Source organism: Halichoerus grypus, chromosome 7 (genome assembly GCF_964656455.1).
Source record: "Halichoerus grypus chromosome 7, mHalGry1.hap1.1, whole genome shotgun sequence".
Lineage (NCBI taxonomy): Eukaryota > Metazoa > Chordata > Mammalia > Carnivora > Phocidae > Halichoerus > Halichoerus grypus.
Window position 1 is genome coordinate 154,490,502 of NC_135718.1, and position 17,685 is coordinate 154,508,186.

At 44.8% G+C, this 17,685-nt stretch overlaps 1 protein-coding gene and 1 long non-coding RNA gene across 8 annotated transcripts in view; one reads left to right on the forward strand and one right to left on the reverse strand.

Moving 5' to 3' along the window:
• Positions 1-17,685, forward strand: part of LOC118519826 (GON-4-like protein) — a 67,324-nt gene that overhangs the window by 1,170 nt on the left and 48,469 nt on the right. For 4 of the 7 annotated variants that reach the window (XM_078078552.1, XM_036067485.2, XM_078078554.1 and 1 more), the window contains exons 1-3: positions 1,522-1,596; positions 4,185-4,715; positions 10,477-10,668. In XM_078078552.1, coding sequence (XP_077934678.1) covers positions 4,211-4,715; positions 10,477-10,668 — 697 coding nt within the window. In that variant the 5' untranslated portion in view covers positions 1,522-1,596; positions 4,185-4,210. Of the gene's footprint in view, positions 1-1,521; positions 1,597-4,184; positions 4,716-10,476; positions 10,669-17,685 lie in introns of those variants that run through there. The other 3 variants (XM_078078553.1, XM_078078555.1, XM_078078557.1) reach the window with 3 other exon arrangements.
• LOC144382643 (uncharacterized) lies at positions 337-1,465 on the reverse strand. The gene is made up of 2 exons (XR_013450032.1): positions 1,236-1,465; positions 337-847 (listed from the first exon to the last, which is right to left on the reverse strand). It is a non-coding gene; the product is annotated as an uncharacterized LOC144382643 (long non-coding RNA).

The window sequence follows — 17,685 nt, forward strand, 5'->3', positions numbered from 1 at the left end:
GGCGAGAGGACCCCTGCGGTTGCCGAGACTGCTTGAGAATAAGACCCCGCCCACTGGCGCGCTGTGGGTCCGTGAGGCGAAAGCCCAGCGGCCCAAGAGGCGTAGGTACTTTTTTGTATGAGGTCCAGTAGATCCTGTGATTCCCTTCCCCGGGCTAAATACAGCAGCAGAATGTTCTGGGTGACAGGGAGCCCAGGATTGTGGAAAAAGAAAATTCTATACTGCCTGCATTTCAGTATCATTTGCCATTATAGTTACGCATTTCTGAGACCACTAAGGGTTATTACAGAGACTTCATAAACTTCAGAAGGTCTGATTAAAGACTAAACCAGGTGATGGTTGCACAACTCTGAAAATTTACTGGGAATAATTATAGAAGTAAAATGCTACAATCCATCTACGGGTGGGTTTTGTGGTGTGTACATTAAAGCTGTTAAAAAAAAAAAAAAGACTAGTGAGGTGTGTCAAAGTTCACCTGTGTTGGGTATTTCTCTTCCAAAACTTTCAACACACACACACAATGGGAGAGAGAAGGGCAGAGCGAGCGAGCAAACCAACAGATCTGTGTGTTCTGTAGGTTGAAGAACAGGACACGGACGAAACTCCAAGCTTCTAGAGACTTCCTTGGCATTTGGGAGAGGTAGGGTGATTCAGTTTGTAGAATCCTGGTAGTAATCTCCATGATTACTGCAATTTCACCCTTCTTTTTGACTGCGGATGTTTTCATCTTGTTTACAGACAGGATCAGGTCAAATTATTTAAATGCATAAATATTTGTTGGTGATTCACCTGTAAACGGAGACAGCTGAATGTGTTTTTTTTTTTTCAGCTTCGACATTCTGTCCTTCTAGAAAAGTGGAAAGAACATGGTTCTAGAAATCATTTATTCACTCAAAATCCATGTATTGAATGAACATCCACTCTGCCCCCGGCACCCTCCCGAGCACTGGATCAGTGTGCATTAGAAGCCAGAGTTAGGATACCTGATTTCCCCTGATAGCTGTGTGTGTTTGCGAAATCACCCTCCCAGCTGAGCCCGAAATTTGTTCTGTGTAAATTGGAAGGTATAATAGCCATTGTCCCACAGGGTTCATTGTGAAGATCAGATCACCTATGATAACGTAAGTGAAAGCATTTTGTGGAATGAAGAGTATTATACAGACAGGAGTAATCACTGTGGGTTGAGTCCCAGACTGCCTTCGTTTTATTCGGGAAACTGCACTATTTGTACAAACCAGGGAGTCCTCTTTCTGCAATCTTGTGAATTCGCCATTTCCTCGGTCCCGTATTCCAGGTATCTTGCGGCGGGAAGGACTGGTTGTCAAACTACACCACTGCATCGCAACCCCCAGCTTTGTTCAGAGTAGGGCAGCTCCACGGACAGAAAAAAGCCAGGGATCGCCCTTAAATTCTTGTGCCGACAGCCGACACGCTGGCTTCACTCCGCCCCAAGCTAGCATGGCGCCCGGAGGCTGGCGCATGCTCATTGCCGGCCCGGCGGCGCGCACCGCGGCTCGGGGGCGCGCACGTCCGTCGTTGCCGTTGGCCGACTTCCGGCGGTAGCGAAGCTGGGTTTCCGCGGGATCTGGCCGGCTGGTGAGGGCGGCGGGGCGCGTGCGGTGGGGCGGGAAGAGGGGTCGGGTCAGTGCGGGGTGCGTGACGGTGCCGGGCTGGGCGTGGGGAGCTGGGCCGCCGCTCGGCGCCGAGGTGGGGAGCGCAGTGAGGACCCCCTTTTGGAACCTGTGCCCGGGAGGGGCCCGCGCTGGCGCTGCCCGGGGTCGCATTCATTCCCCCCGTTGGTGTGACCCCAGTTCCCGGAGCCGGGGCCTAAGAGAGCTGCTGCGTTTGAAGTGTCTGGGGCCCATCTCTGCACGCTGCTGCCTCTGAACGGTAGCTGCCTGCCTCCGTCCTTCTTTTTCTTTCCTCAACTTGTCATTCATCTCTGAAATGTAGGACCCGTGCAGGCTGCTCCCACCCCACGTCTTCCCTGCTCTCCACCATCCCGCACCGGGATCAGCAGAACCTTCACGTGTTTACTGAGCTTTAATAACCAATCAGTGTGCATTAGAAGCCAGAGTTAGGATACCTGATTTCCCCTGATAGGTGTGTGTGTTTGTGAAACAAACTGGTTTGGAGCCAGGGGTGGGGTTCTCCTGCTGCCTGGAGAGACTGAATTAGGGAGGTTTATTTTATTTTTAAAAATTATCTATTTAAGTAATCTCTGTCCCCAACGTGGGGCTCGAACTCACAACCCTGAGAGCAAGAGTTGTACCTGCGCTCTTCTGACTGAGCCAGCCAGGCGCCCCTGAATTGGGGAGTTTTAAAATAACCTTATAGTTCAGACTCTGAGAGAGAACTTTCTTAGTCCTCTAGTCCAAGCTTTCGTGTAGTGCCCTGGTAGATGGGCATTGTCAGTGAGGAAGGACTCAGTGTTGTACAAGGCAACTTACTTTATTCTTGAACCTATTTTATAAGAGTAAAGTTTTTCTTGGTAGAAAGATGCGATCAGCCTCCATCCAATGCTTAACTCATGGTCCAAATGCTGCATAGAATAAGCACCAAATGGGAAGTTCATGCCCTCTTTCATTTGTTCGTTTCTTCAGGAAACATTCATTAAGTATACCATAGGCAGATCCTGCCAAGTACTGGGGGTACCAGTTGGAAGAGTCCTTTTCCTCAGAAAGCATGTAGTTTTGGGGGAAGGAGATGGGAAGGAGACAGACAAGAGAATGACAAAAGTGATAAATACTGTAAAAGAGGGGCGCCTGGGTGGCTCAGTTGGTTAAGCGACTGCCTTCGGCTCAGGTCATGATCCTGGAGTCCCTGGATCGAGTCCTACATCGGGCTCCCTGCTCGGCAGGGAGTCTGCTTCTCCCTCTGACCCTTCCCCCTCTCATGTGCTCTCTCTCTCATTCTCTCTCTCTCAAATAAATAAAATCTTAAAAACAAAATACTGTAAAAGAGCTTTGCAAACAGGTGCTATAAGAACATAAAAGATACCCTCCAGCTTAGGTTAGTGTTGCCCTTAAATTGTGAAAAACCGGAATAGAAGCCAAGAGTCAAAAAGTAACATAGCATAGAGAATAGTGGAACTCTTGTTTTCAACACAAAATTTCTGTTAATATAGCTTAACGTTTTTAAACAACCACACTTTGCTTTTGGATTGTTTCTGTTAATGGAACTACCTGTTCATGAAAACAGCAATAGCAAACATTGATCTAATAAATTGCTGTCTAATGACGTAGATGCTATTTTTATTTCATTTTTAAAAATATTTTTAAAAAAGATTTTATTTATTGGGGCGCCTGGGGTGGCTCAGTCAGTTAAACGTCTGCCTTCAGCTCAGGTCATGATCCTGGGGTCTTGGGATCGAGTCCTGCATTGGGCTCCTTGCTTGGCGGGAAGCCTGCTTCTCCCTCTGCCTGCCGCTCCCCCCTGCTTGTGCACTGTCTCTCTCTCTCTTTGGCAAACAAACAAACAAATAAATAAAATGGTTGATCTTAAAAAAAAAAAAAGATTTATTTATTTATTTGAGAGAGAGATTGAGGGTGAGAGAACACAAGCAGAGGGAGGGGCAGAGGGAGAAGCAGGCTCCCCGCTGAGCAGGGAGCTGGAGTCAGGGCTCGATCCCAGAACGCTGGGGTCATGACCTGAGAGCCGAAGGCAGACGCTTAACTGACTGAGCCACCCAGGTGTCCCCATTTCATTTTATAGCTGAAGAAACTGAGGTTCAGTTTAAGTTATGCAGGGTCACAAAGCTGGAGAGAAGGTGATTTGGGAAACAAATGGAGTTTGACTCCACAGTTTGCTCTCAGCATCATGCTTTTCTACCTCCCTGATGGTAGTAATGGTAATCAACATTTACTAATCACTTACTGTTTAATTTTTACAACAACTCTATGAGGTAAGCCCAGTTACTATCCTTTACAGTGGAGGAAACTCAAGATCAGAGAGGTTAAATCACTCAGCCAAGATAGTGTACTAAGCGCTATTGCTTAGTACGCTGAAGTTAGGGTTTGAGCACCACACTCTAACCACAGTCTCTCACCTCCCACCCATCTGGATGTTGTGTATTTGGTGTACTGTGTCCATGACTGAACATGAATAAGTGGAAAGATACTTGAAGAAATGCTCTTATCATTAATTAATATGAGGGTGATGAGAACTTGCTTTTCTCCTTTCAGGATGGAAGAGGAGTGGGACTTGTACAATGTTGCCCTGTAAGAAGAGAAGGACTACAGTGACAGAGTCCCCACAGCACCAGGGCAACCGGGAGGAAGAGGACCTAGACCTGGAGTCAGCCGTTAAATCGTCGTCTGACCAGGTGAAAGACTTGGGGTCAGCATCACTCTCTGGGGGTCCGAGTCATGGCAGAGCAGCTGGCCTCCAAATAGAGTCCGTGCAGGATGCTGGAAATCAGCTTGGTGTGGAGGAGCCGTCTTTGAGCTCTAGGGTGCTCGCCCAGGACACAAATGCACCAGTTTTAGAAGCTGCTGATGCAGCCATCTCTCAGGGAATCACCCTACCTTCCTTGGAGTCTTCCCAGCCCCTTAATGTACACATTGGTAAAGGAAAAGTCCAGGCCACTGGCTCAAGGAGAGGGAAGAAGATGACACTCAGGCCTGGGCTTGTTCCCCAAGAAGACAGAGGTGATCATCCTATTACAAAGGAGCCTTTTTCAGGAGAGCCTAGTGAAGAAGTCAAGGAAGAAGGAGGTAAGATATGAATGGTTGTTAGGCCATGTTTGCCTTGACGCACCAGTTTGCCACTGTGCTCTCTGCAGTTCAGTTATGAAGCGGTGTTTCTGACGGGGATACTGATTCACTATGGAATTGGAACTGCATTGCTCATAAGGGTCAGCAGTCAGGTTTATGAATGGGTGGAGACTTTCTTCTCCCTCCCGTTCCGAGATCCTCTTCTGTATCCTTTCCTTTCTCTTACCCTCTCATGTCTGGAGTGGTGAACTATGTATGGCCTTTTGTGATTTGGTGGGTGGACATGAACATGAAGTGGGGCTTGTGGAGGAGGGGCAGCAGTGTAAAGGGACATTGGGTGGGGCTCTACAGAGATCACATAACCCTTAGGACTTGAGGGATAAGAGTTTGACAGTTGGTGGCATGGGGTATCGTAGGCCAAGAGCAGTAGGCGCCGAGGCAGAGGCCGAAGGGGATGGTGACATGGTTGGTTGGAAGAAGTGAGAGATGTCTTCAGAGCGGTTGATTATGTTTAGATTGTGAAGGGCTTTGTTTTTCATTCTCAAGCGTTTGACCTTTTCCTGTAGGTGATAGCCAGTTAATAAATAAAAGAAGCAGAAGGCACAGTTCTCACCTCAGAAAGCTTGTAGTCTAGTTGGGAAGACAAGATAAGCACATAATTCATTTGGAGCAGCGGGAGGCGAGCAGACGACACAGAGCCTTGCCCTTCTCCCCTTGAGACCTTACAAAGGCTTGGACTGGAATATTGGCAGTGGGGAGAGAAGAAAGGGTGTGTCTTAGAGACATTACGAAGGAAGAACTAATCTTGCTCGGAGCCTCATACCATTTAAGAGATCTGTCCTGGGGATGGTGGCGCAGGCGTTGGGGGGGTTGGAAAGGAGTTGGGCTTTAGGTATGAGGAGTGAGAGGTGTGATGTGGGGGCCATCAAGATAAAATAGAGCTCTGAGATTGAAGTTGGGTAAGAGGTAGGAGTAGAAACAGAGTGTTCGTTGTGCTTCTTCATGGAGAGGAATGTGGAGGAAGGGGACCAGCTTAGGCTGAGGAAGATGACAGAGAAGGGAAAACTGGAGAAATGATAGAAGTCAGGAAGGAGGAGAGCTCTGAGAACAAGGCACATCATTTATTTATTTGTCTGTTTGTTTAAAAAGATTTTATTTATTTGACAGAGAAAGACACAGCAAGAGACGGAACACAAGCAGGGGGAGTGGGAGAGGGAGAAGCAGGTTCCCCACTGAGCAGGGAGCCCGATGCGGGGCTCGATCCCAGGACCCTGGGATCATGACCTGAGCCGAAGGCAGACGCTTCACCAACTGAGCCACCCAGGTGCCCCAAGGCACATGATTTAAAAGTTAGTGACAAAGGAGAGAGAAGGATGATGGGGCCCGACAGAAGGCTGTGCTTGCAGCTTGGAGGTGGTTGAGAGGGGGCGCCGGAGAGTTTCTGGGACGAGGAGATCAGATCAGGAGGATGGAGACGGCCAGAGAGGCAGTGGGATCCCTGACATGTCTTCTTCAAGCTTGGCTGTGTCTGTGACATGAAGGTGGGGGACCTGGAGAGGATACAGGATTCCAGTGCTAGTAGGGAAGGAACGGGTAATTCACTAGGGGTTCAAAGTCACTCAGCTGTTGAGGAGTGGAATCTAGAGATGTTTTCAATGGTTAGTTTACAGATGTCCAAGTGTAGGTGAATAAAATAAACATTTGTTGTTTAGGATTATCTGTAATACAACTCCCTTTCTTTAAGCTAGATAATTGAAAGTGGATTCTACCACCTTGCACTTTTAATGAGCTGTAATACCAGTAAAAGAAGGACCTTATGAGTGTCTATCCAGAATCCTTTTTCCCCCCCCGTACCTTTTTTTTTTTTTTTTTTGCGGGCTAGAAATGTAACATACAAAACAGAAAGGAAGAAAGAAGATTGAAAATTCATATATATGCATTTTTAAAAAAGATTTTATTTATTTATTTGACAGAGAGAGAGACAGGGAGAGAGGGAACACAAGCAGGGGGAGTGGAGAGGGAGAAGCAGGCTTCCCACCAATCAGGGAGCCTGATGCGGGGCTCGATCCTAGGACCCCGGGATCATGACCTGAGCCGAAGGCAGACGCTTAACAGAGCCACCCAGGCGCCCCATATGTATGCATTTTGAATAATGAAAAGTTTAAGGAAGAAAATAAAGAAATCTTACTATGCACAGTAATTACCATTAAAATGTAGTGTAGGGGCGCCTGGCCAGCTAATTCTTTGGAGTGTGCAACTCTTGATCTCCGGGTTGTAAGTTTGAGTCCTGTGTTGGGTGTAGAGACTACTTAAAAGTAAAATCTTAAAAAAAAAAAAAATAGTGTGTATTTGTTTTGTTTTAAAGATTTTATTATTTATTTATTTGTCAGAGACAGACAGAGAGCACAAGCAGGGGGAGCAGCAGAGAGAGAAGCAGGCTTCCCGCTGAGCAGGGAGCCCGATGCGGGGCTCGATCCCAGGACCCTGGGATCATGACCGGAGCTGAAGGCAGACGCTTAACGACTGAGCCACCCAGGCGCCCCTGTTGTTTTGCTTTCTTTTCTTTTTTTTTTTTTAAAGATTTTATTTATTTATTTATTTGAGAGAGAGAGAGAGAAACAGCATGAGAGGGGGGAGAGTCAGAGGGAGAAGCAGGCTCCCTGCCGAGCTGGGAGCCCGATGTGGGACTCGATCCCAGGACTCCGGGACCATGACCCGAGCCGAAGGCAGTCACCCAACCAACTGAGCCACCCAGGCGCCCATGTTTTGCTTTCTTTTAAGTAACGTGTAGTATTACAGTTTTGTAGAAAAAAACAAAACCAAAAAACTCTGGGTTATTTTGAAGTGTGGTAGTGCCCCCTTATCCGTGGCTTCAGTTATCCGTAGTCAGCCTCAGTCTGGAAGCAGGTGATCCTGACTTCACCTCGTTATAAGATCAGTAGTAGCCTAATGCTGTGTCACCGCGCCTCCGGCCCTCCCCTCACTTCACCACCCCATGTAGGCATCACATCAGCTCACATCATCATAAGAAGAGGGGTGAGTAGAGGATAGTAAGATAGTTTGAGAGAGGGAGGGACCACATTTGTTTAACGTTTATTATAGTACACTGTTATAATTGTTCTGTTATTAGTTACTGTTAATCTCACCACCGAATTTATAAATTAAACTATCATAGGTCCGTACAGGAAAAAAACAGTGTATATAGGGTTCAGTACTATGGGAAGTTTCAGGCATCACTGGGGCTTTTGGAAGCTGTGTCCCAGGGGATAGGCAGGGGCTACTGTATCAGCATTTTGTTACAGTGGGTACTCTGTGAAATCATGTTTCTAGGCTGCAGGTGCTAGTGATTAAACCTTCCTTGCCTTGGTGTGTATTCTAACAGAATTTTAACCCCTACCGCTCCCTCTTTTTTTTGGTCAGAATTTTAATTGTTCTTTTAAAATTGATTTATATACCCTAATTTCTACTTATGCTTCTTTTCCTTTGCCTTCTAAAATGATTAAGTTAGGGGGCACCTGGGTGGCTTAGTCGTTAAGCATCTGCCTTCGGCTCAGGTCATGATCCCAGGGTCCTGGGATCGAGTCCCTCATCAGGCTCCCTGCTCCGTGGGAAGCCTGCTTCTCCCTCTCCCACTCCCCCTGCTTGTGTTCCCTCTCTCGCTGTGTCTCTCTCTGTCAAATAAATAAAATCTTTAAAAAAAAAATAAATAAAATGATTAACTTAGGCAGATTTCAGCTTATAATTAGTTGTACGGTTCTCAGCTAGTTATTTTCATGTTATCAATTCACAGTTTTTAGGCTGGCAGTAAATAAGTTACAGATGTGTTCTGTGTAAGGCTTCCCCTGCGCTGCTGAACCCTTCTCAGCTTCCCTTTCTAGGGGCTCTGAGCATCTAACACACGGATACAGGGAAGGAAGAGTGGGATTCCTGCGGGGTTCTCTGAGACGGGACTTAAATTGAGAAGCAATGTGATGTGGTCACTGAAAAGGAACATTTTTGGAGTGCCTGGCTGGCTCAGTTGGAAGAGCATGTGACTTGATCTCAGGATCATGAGTTTGTGCCCCACGTTGGGTGTAGAGATTACTTAAATCAATAAAACTTAAAAGAAAAGAAAAACATTTTCTGTATGGCTGGTAAGCTGTGCGGACAGTGTTAGAGTTGTTCCGAATACATTTTAGGTAGTAGAAGTATCAGTGGAAACTACCAAGGTGAATTTCTGGCATGTTTGTTTAAAAAATCTTTTATGTTGGTTCAGTTTTGAAAATGTTGACATCATTAATTGTACAACTTGTTCAAGATTGTTGATGAAGGAGATCACTATGCTGTTTATTGAAGTTCTCTTTTCTAAGAAATTTGGCTGAGAGCAACTTTGGATTTGACCGATTTGGGATCTCTTTGTCCAGTCCCTGTGAAAGGCAAAGCCGTGGGACGTTTTGATGTTGTGGAGTACTCATGGGCTCTGGAAGTGAAGCATAGAAGATTGAGAGTACATGCAAGTCAGGATTGATTCATGGCTTCTTTTTTTTTTTTTTTTTTTTTTTTAAAAGATTTTATTTATTTATTCATGAGAGACAGAGAGAAACAGAGCAGGCTCCCAAGGAGCAGGAAGCCTGATGTGGGACTCGATCCCAGGACCCTGGGATCATGACCTGAGCCGAAGGCAGACGCTTAACCATCTGAGCCACCCAGGCGCCCGATTCATGGCTTCTTTAAAGCTTTTTTTTCTCTGTTGGGGGAGAGGATGGTCCAATTTAAAACCATGTTTACACTGGTTGAAAGTCCCAGTGTCGATGAGACAACAGGTCACAGCCTAAGGGCTGCTCTGCATAGAGCTCAGTGATAAATAATTTGATCTCTTTTTGAATATGTTTTGACTGTGTAATACACAGACATGAAAACAATTCATAGATGCCGACAGCGCACCGTGAAAGTTGGGCACCCTTTCCCTCTGCTCTTGCCCCCAGGTTCTTGTCTCAGGAGCAAGCAGTCACTGTTCAGCACGCCTGTTCTGCCTGTGTTCTCCTCCCCATGACGAGTTGGTTCTCGTGTCGACTTTTGCTACAGCATGAATGTTTCCTTGCTTTTTAAATGCCCCATCTTCCCCAGAAGAAAGATAGCACTCCTTAAGAGTAGAGGTGAAGAGGGGAAAGTTGTCTGAGGAACTGTAGAACCGTGTATTGATAATTTTATGGTGATTTTTACTCTAATGCTCTGTAGAATTTATAGAGTCAGAAAGTTCAGGACATTTATAATGGATATCACTTATAGTGGGTTAAATGCGGTATTAATGGTTGTCTGTATAAAATGTCCCTTTGTCATCAGGACTATAACAGACCCCACCCCACAATTATGGTTCTCATTTCTCCATAGGAAAAAAATGCATAACTCAAAGCATATTAGAAGTAGAAAGACCTTGGGGTGCCTGGCTGGCTCAGTCGGTAGAGTGTGTGACTCTTAATCTCAGGGTCATGAGTTCAAGCCCCATATTGGGAGTGGAGCCTACTTAAAATTAAGAGGAAAAAACAAAAAAGTAGGAGACCATAGCCATTATGTAGTTCAACACCCTGACATAGGTGAGTACGTTGGAACTGAGCTTTTGATTTCTTAGGACCCCGTAAGTGAGAGGAGAATGCCTATATGGTGTATGCATCATTAATGAAGTTACCCATCTATAAAGGACTTTATAACCAAATGCTGATTTTTGTAACCTGGTATGATTGATAATGGGCAAAGTGTGGAGCAATACTTGTGATTCTTCCAGGAAAACCTCAGTTGCACTCTGGAGGGGCGATACCTTCGCTGCCGTTAGGCAGCCACTCTGCAAAACCAGGAGCCCAGCCTGGGAAGTCCCCTCAGCCAGGTGTCTGTGCCTGTCCTCAGGAAAAGCCATTCGGGACTCTGGCTCCGCAAGCTGAGGATGAGACAGAGGACGGTGGACTCTTCATTCCGATGGGTAGGCTTTCTTTTTCTTTTCTTCTTTTGTAATTAAAAAAAAATCCTCTTTATTGAAATATGATATAAAGTATAATATGTAGAAAACTGCATGTGTCCCAAGATATCGTAGTTCCTTGAATTTTCGGAGACTGAAGACACCCGTGCAACCAGCAACCAGATCAAGAAACAGAGTATTCCCTGTTCCCTCGGTTGTCCCTTTCAGTTATTACCAGCACCTCATGCGTGGGGGCCATTACTCTGACTTCTGGCAGCCCAGTTTGGTTCACCTGTTTTGTACTTCATATGAGTGGAATCCTGTGTTTGTATGCCTAGTGACTGCATTTTTCCACTCATCTTGTTGCGTTTATGAAATTGGCCCACGCTGTTGATTGTAGATTGTTCATTTTCATTGCTGTCTAGTATTCTGTTGTTTGAGTATTCAACATTTTCTGTATCCGTTCAACTTTTTTTTTTTTTTAAGATTTTATTTGAGAGAGAGCTTAAGAGAGAGAGAGAGAGAGAGACCACGAGAGGGGGAGTGGGAGAGGGAGAAGCAGACTCCTCACTGAGCAGGGAGCCCGACCTGGGGCTCGATCCCAGGACCCTGGGATCATGACCTGAGCCGGAGGCAGACGCTTAACCAACTGAGCCACCCAGGTGCCCTTCATTCAACTCTTAATGGGCATTAGGATAGTTTCTAGTTGCAGGCTACTCTGAATGGTGCTGCTGTGAACATTCTACACAGATCTTTGGGTGAACATCTGCATTTGATTTTTGTTGGGTGAATTGCTAGGTCATAGGATTAGGCCTTCTGAAATTTTTGTGAAATACTGTATTTTTTATTGTGAATTATAACACATACAGACAAGTGAATAAAGACTTTATTCAGCTTAAAAAATGGTTTTACAACGAGCACCTGTGATTTCAATTTTTTTTTCAGATTTTATTTATTTATTTGAGAGAGAGAGAGTGAGAGCAAGTGAGCACACCAGCAGGGGGAGTGGGACAGGGAGAAGCAGGCTCCCCACGGAGCAGGGAGCCTGACTCGGGGCTTGATCCCAGGACCCTGAGATCATGACCTGAGCTGAAGGCAGACGCTTAACTGACTGAGCCACCTAGGCACCCCTTGTGATTTCTTTTTTTTCCTTCCTTCCTCCCTCCCTTCCTTCCTTCCTTCCATTCTTTCATTCTTTCTCTTTCTTTTTAAAATTTTATTTATTTACTTGAGAGAGAGAGAGAGAGCACAAGCATGATCGGGGGAGGGGCGGAGGGAGAGGGAGAAGCAGGCTCCCTGCTGAGCAGGGAGCCCATGCAGGGCTGGATCCTAGGATCCTGAGATCTTGACCTGAGCTGAAGGCAGATGCTTAACGGACTGAGCCAGCCAGGCGCCCCTGTGATTTCTTTTTCTTATTGTAAATACTAGTGGTGATCATGCACATTTCGTCTGAACTTGGGGGAAGGCACTCCGTATTATTTTTGTTTTTTGGGGTTTTGTTTTGCTTTGTTTTTAGAAGTGGGGAGGTGGAGGGGCAGAGGGAGAGAGAGAGAGAGAGAGTGAGATTCTAGAGCAGACTCCCTGTTGGGCATGGAGCCTGACATGGGGTTCAATTTCATGATCCTGAGATCACCACCTGAGCCGAAATCAAGAGTCGGATGCTTAACAGCCAGCCAGGTGCCCCTGAATTCCTTGTTATGCATGAGAGAGTTGTAGACTTTTTGTAGATACATTTTTTTTAAAGATTATATTTATTTATTTGACAGAGAGAGAGAGTGAGCATGAGCAGGGGGAGGGGCAGAGGGAGAGGGAGAAGCAGACTCTCTGCTGAGCAGGGAGCCCGATGTGGGACTCTATCCCAGGACCCCGGGATCATGACCTGAGCCAAAGGCAGAGGCTTAACCGACTGAGCCACCCAGGCGCCCCAACTTTTTATAGATATGTTGTATTAGATTAAGGAAGTTCTTTTCCTAATTTTCAGAGTTTTATCATGTATTGAATTGTGCTAGTGCTTTTCTGTCTCTATTAAGATGATCATACAGTGTTTCTTCTTTATTTTGTTAGTAATGTGGAGATTCACGTTGTTTCTTACTGTCAGATTTATTGAAATATAATTTGCATTCAATGAAACATACCCAGTGAGTTTTGAAACAGGTAATACAGTTCTGTAACTGCCGCCCCCGTCAGCATATGGGACATTTCTCTCACCCCGAAAGCTCTTTCATTGCCCGTTGCAGGCTTTCGTTCTCAGCCCGGTCTCGTCCGCCACCTCACTGCGTCCATGCGGTTCTCTCTGCAGTGTCCTGCCCGTGCTCACGTACAGAATGCAGGTGTCTTTGCCTGGTACGATGCTTTGGAGACTCACTCGCATTTGTTCTTCTCATTGCTGAGTAGTGTTCCATCCCACAGACACACCACCAGTTACTGGTTCACCAGTTGATGGACGTTTGGGTTGTTTCCAGGTTTTGCCTGAAGCTGCTCTATACGTTCACATATAGGCCTTTGATGGACACAAGTTTTCATTGTTCTTGGGTAAATCACTAGGAGGGACATTTCCGGGGCTTTATGAGGAACTGCTGACCCGTTTTCCAAAGCAGCTGTACCATTTTACACTCCCACCAGTGGGTGTGAGATTCACAACTGATCCGCGTCCTTTCCAGCAGTTGCCAGACGCTTACATTTTCTCCATTTTAGTAGGTGTATTTCCTTGCAGTTTGAACTTGCATTTCTCTAAGGAAGAGTAATGTAGAGCATGTTTTCATGTGTTTATTGGCCACTTGTAGATCATTTTTGGTGAAATGTTTGATCATTATTCTGTTATATGCCCTTATTCCTTTTGTAATTAGTACATATCTTTCAGGAGATACCTTATTTTTTAAAAAAATATTTTACTTATTTATTTTAGAGAGGGGGTGGAGGGGCAGAGGGAAAGGGAAAGAGAATCCCACGCGGACTCTCCACTGATCACAGAGCCAGACTTGGGCTCTATCTCATGACCCTGAGATCGTGATCTGAGCCGAAATCAAGAGTCAGATAGATGCTTAACTGACCGGGCCACCCAGGCACTCCTTGCAGAAGATACATTAAAACTATGCATGTATCCTGTTTCTCCTCAAACTTTTCCCCACTAATTTTAGCATCCATTGGTGGATTGCCTGCAAGAATTATTACTGTGTTGTTCTAATTTTTTTATTCCTCTCATTCCTTCTACATCTAGTAATTGGGATTTTCTGTAAAGAAGAGCTGTCCTTCTTTCTCGTTTATTTATTCAGTTTTTATGTGAGTGTGGACTCATGGGTATTTATTTTATTATTTGAGTTACAGTGCAATGTTGTCATTATTTTGCTCAGATTGTTTTAGTGTTAGGTATGGGGAGATACTTCAGGTTTTACTTTTATGGAATATGGTTTTGGTGTCATATCAAGGAATGCTGCCTAATCCTGGGGTGCCCGGCTGGCTCAGTTGGTGGAGCGTGTGACTCTTGACCTTGGGGTTGGGAGTTCAAGCCCCATGTTGGGTGTAGAGCATAAAAAAAAAAAAAAAAGGAACTCTGCCCAATCCAAAGTCACAGAGATTCTTTTGTGCACGTTGTGTGGTTTTACATATTCTGTTTAGGTATATGATCCATTTTGAGTTAATTTTTGTATCATGTGTGAGGCATATTTGAGATTCTTTTTTGCATGTGGATGTTTATTTCAGCATGATTTTTGGAAAAGATTCCTTTCTCCATTAAATTACCTTTGCACCTGTGAAAAACTCACTGGCCATATTAGTGTGGGGTCTTTTCTGGACTCTGTTCTGTCCGTTGATCCATGTGTCTGACCTTTCACCAGAACTACACTGGTTTGATCCATATAACTTCACAGTAAGTGTCAAGATCAGGTAATCTAGGTCTTTACCTTTATCCTGTTTTTAAAATATATTTATATGTACATATATGTGTATATATACATATATATGTGTGTATATATATTTTATATATGTGTATATATATATATTTAAGATTTTATTCATCTGTTTGAGAGGGAGAGTGAAAGAGAGAGAGTGAACACAAGGTGGGGAGAAGCAGACTCCCCACTGAGCAGGGAGCCCGATGCTGGACTTGATCCCAGGATCCTGGGATCATGACCTGAGTTGAAGGCAGATGCTTAACCAACTGAGCCACCCAGGTGCCCTAATATATATATTTTTAAAATTTTATTTATTAGAGACAGAGCAAGTGCATGCACACAGGTGGGGGGGAGGGGAGAGGGAGAGGGAGAGCCAGACTCCCTGCTGAGCAGAGAGCCTGACATGGTGCCCCATGTCCTTTTTTTTTTTTTTTTTTTAAACAAGGTTATTGGGTTATTATAGGTCCTTTGCATTTCCATGTAAATTTAAGAATTGGCTTGTCATTTTCTTCAAAAATACCTGCTGGGGACGCCTGGCTGGCTCAGTCGGTTAAGTGTCTGCCTTCGGCTCAGGTCATGATCTTCAGATGCTGGGATGGAGCGCCGCGTATCGGGCTCCCCCTCCCTCTGCCTCTGCCTGCCACTCCCCTTGTTTGTGCTCTCTCTCTCTCTTTGTGTCAATAAATAAATAAAATCTTAAAAAAAATAGCTGCGGGAATACTGATTGGTAATGAATCTGTGGATAAATTTGGGAAAGTTGCCATCTTAACAATATTGAGTCTACTAATCCATGAACAAGATCTATCTATTTAGATATGTTAAAATTTCTCTCAGCAATATTTTGTAGTTCTTTACATATACATTTTTCACCTATTTGTTTAGATTTGTGAAACACCTAAATATTTCTTCTTTTATGCTAATATGAGTTTTTCTTTTCAACTTCCAATTGTTCATTGCTAATCTATAGATAAGTGTACTTGGGTGTATTGGTCTATCTTGTGACCTTGCTATAAGTCCATTATTAGCTGTATATACTTGGTAGATCTTTAGCAATTCCTTACAGAGAGAATGATGTGATCTGCGAACAAAAGGTTTTTTTGCCTTCCTTTCCAGCTTGTACGTCTTTACTTTCTTACTTTCTCTTTCTTCCTCTTCTTCCCTCTTTGTCTCCCTCCTTCTTCCTCTTTCTCTCCATTTATCCATCCTGCTTCGCTCTGTGCTGGAGAGGACCTTCAGTTCAGCCTTGGGATGTGGTGGGAGCAGGCATCTTTCCTCTGCTCTTGACCTCAGGGGAGTGTGCTCAGTCTTCCACCGTGGGGCTGGAGGTTGTCATTGGATTGAGGAAGTCCTCTACTGTTCCTGGTTGCTGAGAGTTTTTGTGGTGAATTGATGTTAGATTTGGTTAAAAGCTTTTCCCGCATCTATTGAGATTATCTTTTGTTTCTGCTTTTGGTCTGTTGATGTGGTGAATTATATTGATTGATTTTCAAATTTCAAAGCACTTTTGCATTTCTGGGGTACACCACACCTTTTGATCATGATATATTACCCTTTTTATATATTGTTGGATTTGATTTGCTAATATTTTAAGGATTCTTGTACCTGTCGCCGATAAGTGTTCTTGTATTCTTTGCATGGTTTGGTATTAGGGTCATGCTGACCTCATAAAGTGAGTTGGGAAGTGTTCTCTCTTCCTTTTGTTTTGTGTTTTTCATGGTTTTATTTTTGGAAGTGTCTGTGAATTGGTGGCATTTCTTCCTTAAATGTGTTGTTGAATGCACCAGTGAAGCCATCTGGGCCTGGAGTTTTCTTTGTAGGCGTTTTTTTTTTTTTTTTTTTTAAAGATTTTTTATTTATTTATCTGAGAGAGAGAGAATGGGAGACAGAGAGCATGAGAGGGGGAGGATCAGAGGGAGAAGCAGACTCCCCGCTGAGCAGGGAGCCCGATGCGGGACTCGATCCCGGGACTCCAGGATCATGACCCGAGCCGAAGGCAGTTGCTTAACCAACTGAGCCACCCAGGCGCCCCTCTTTGTAGGCGTTTTTAATTATGAACCCTCCCTCCTTCCTTCCCTCCCTCCTTCCCTCCTTTCTTTCAGATTTTATTTATTTATTTGGGAGAGAGAGAGAATGAGTTAGAGACAGGGAGAGAGAGAAAAGGAGCAGGGGGAGGGGCAGAAGGAGACTCCCCACTGAGCAGGGAGCCTAATGTGGGACTCAATCCCAGGACTCCAGGATCATGACCTGAGCCAAAGGTAGATGCTTAACTGACTGAGCCACGCAGGCACCCCTGAACTCGGTTTCTTTAGCAGATACAGGGCTGTTCAATTATCTCCTTGTTCTTGAGTGAGCTTTGACAGCAGGTGTCTTGCAAGGTATTTGTTTCATCCAACTTGTGGAAACCTTGGCATAAAGGTTTTTATAATATTCCTTTAGTATTTTTTTTTTTTAAGATTTTATTTATTGATTTTAGAGAGAGAGAGAGTGTGCACGTGGGCACATGTGAGTTAGGGGCGGGTCAGAGGGAGAGACAGAATTTTAAGCGGGCTCTGTGCTCAGCGATGTGGGGCTCCATCCCAGGACCTTGAGATCATGACCTGAGCTGAAGTCTGATGCTTAACTGACTGAGCCACCCAGGTGCCCCAGACTTATTAAATATTTTAATAATAGTATTTAATATATCAATTTCCCTTTAAGCACTTGTGTTAGCTTTGCCCCACAGATTATGATGTGTTGTATTTCATTGACTTCAGTTGACAACATTTTCTAATCCCTTTGGGATATCTTCTTTGGCACACAGGTTATTTAGAAGTGTGTAGTTTGGGCGCGCCTGGGTGGCTCAGTCATTAAGCGTCTGCCTTCGGCTCAGGTCATGATCCCAGGGTCCTGGGATCGAGCCCCGCATCGGGCTCCCTGCTCGGCGGGAAGCCTGCTTCTCCCTCTCCCACTCCCCCTGCTTGTGTTCCCTCTCTTGCTGTCTCTCTCTCTGTCAAAAAAAAAAAAAAAATCTTTAGAAATCTATAGTTTGGAGAATTCCAGCTATCTTTCTGTTACTGATTTCTGGTTTAATTCCCTTGTCTTCAGATTTTACTTTGTATAAATGTCATTCATTTTCTATTTATTGAGGTTTATTTCATAGCCCAGAATATAA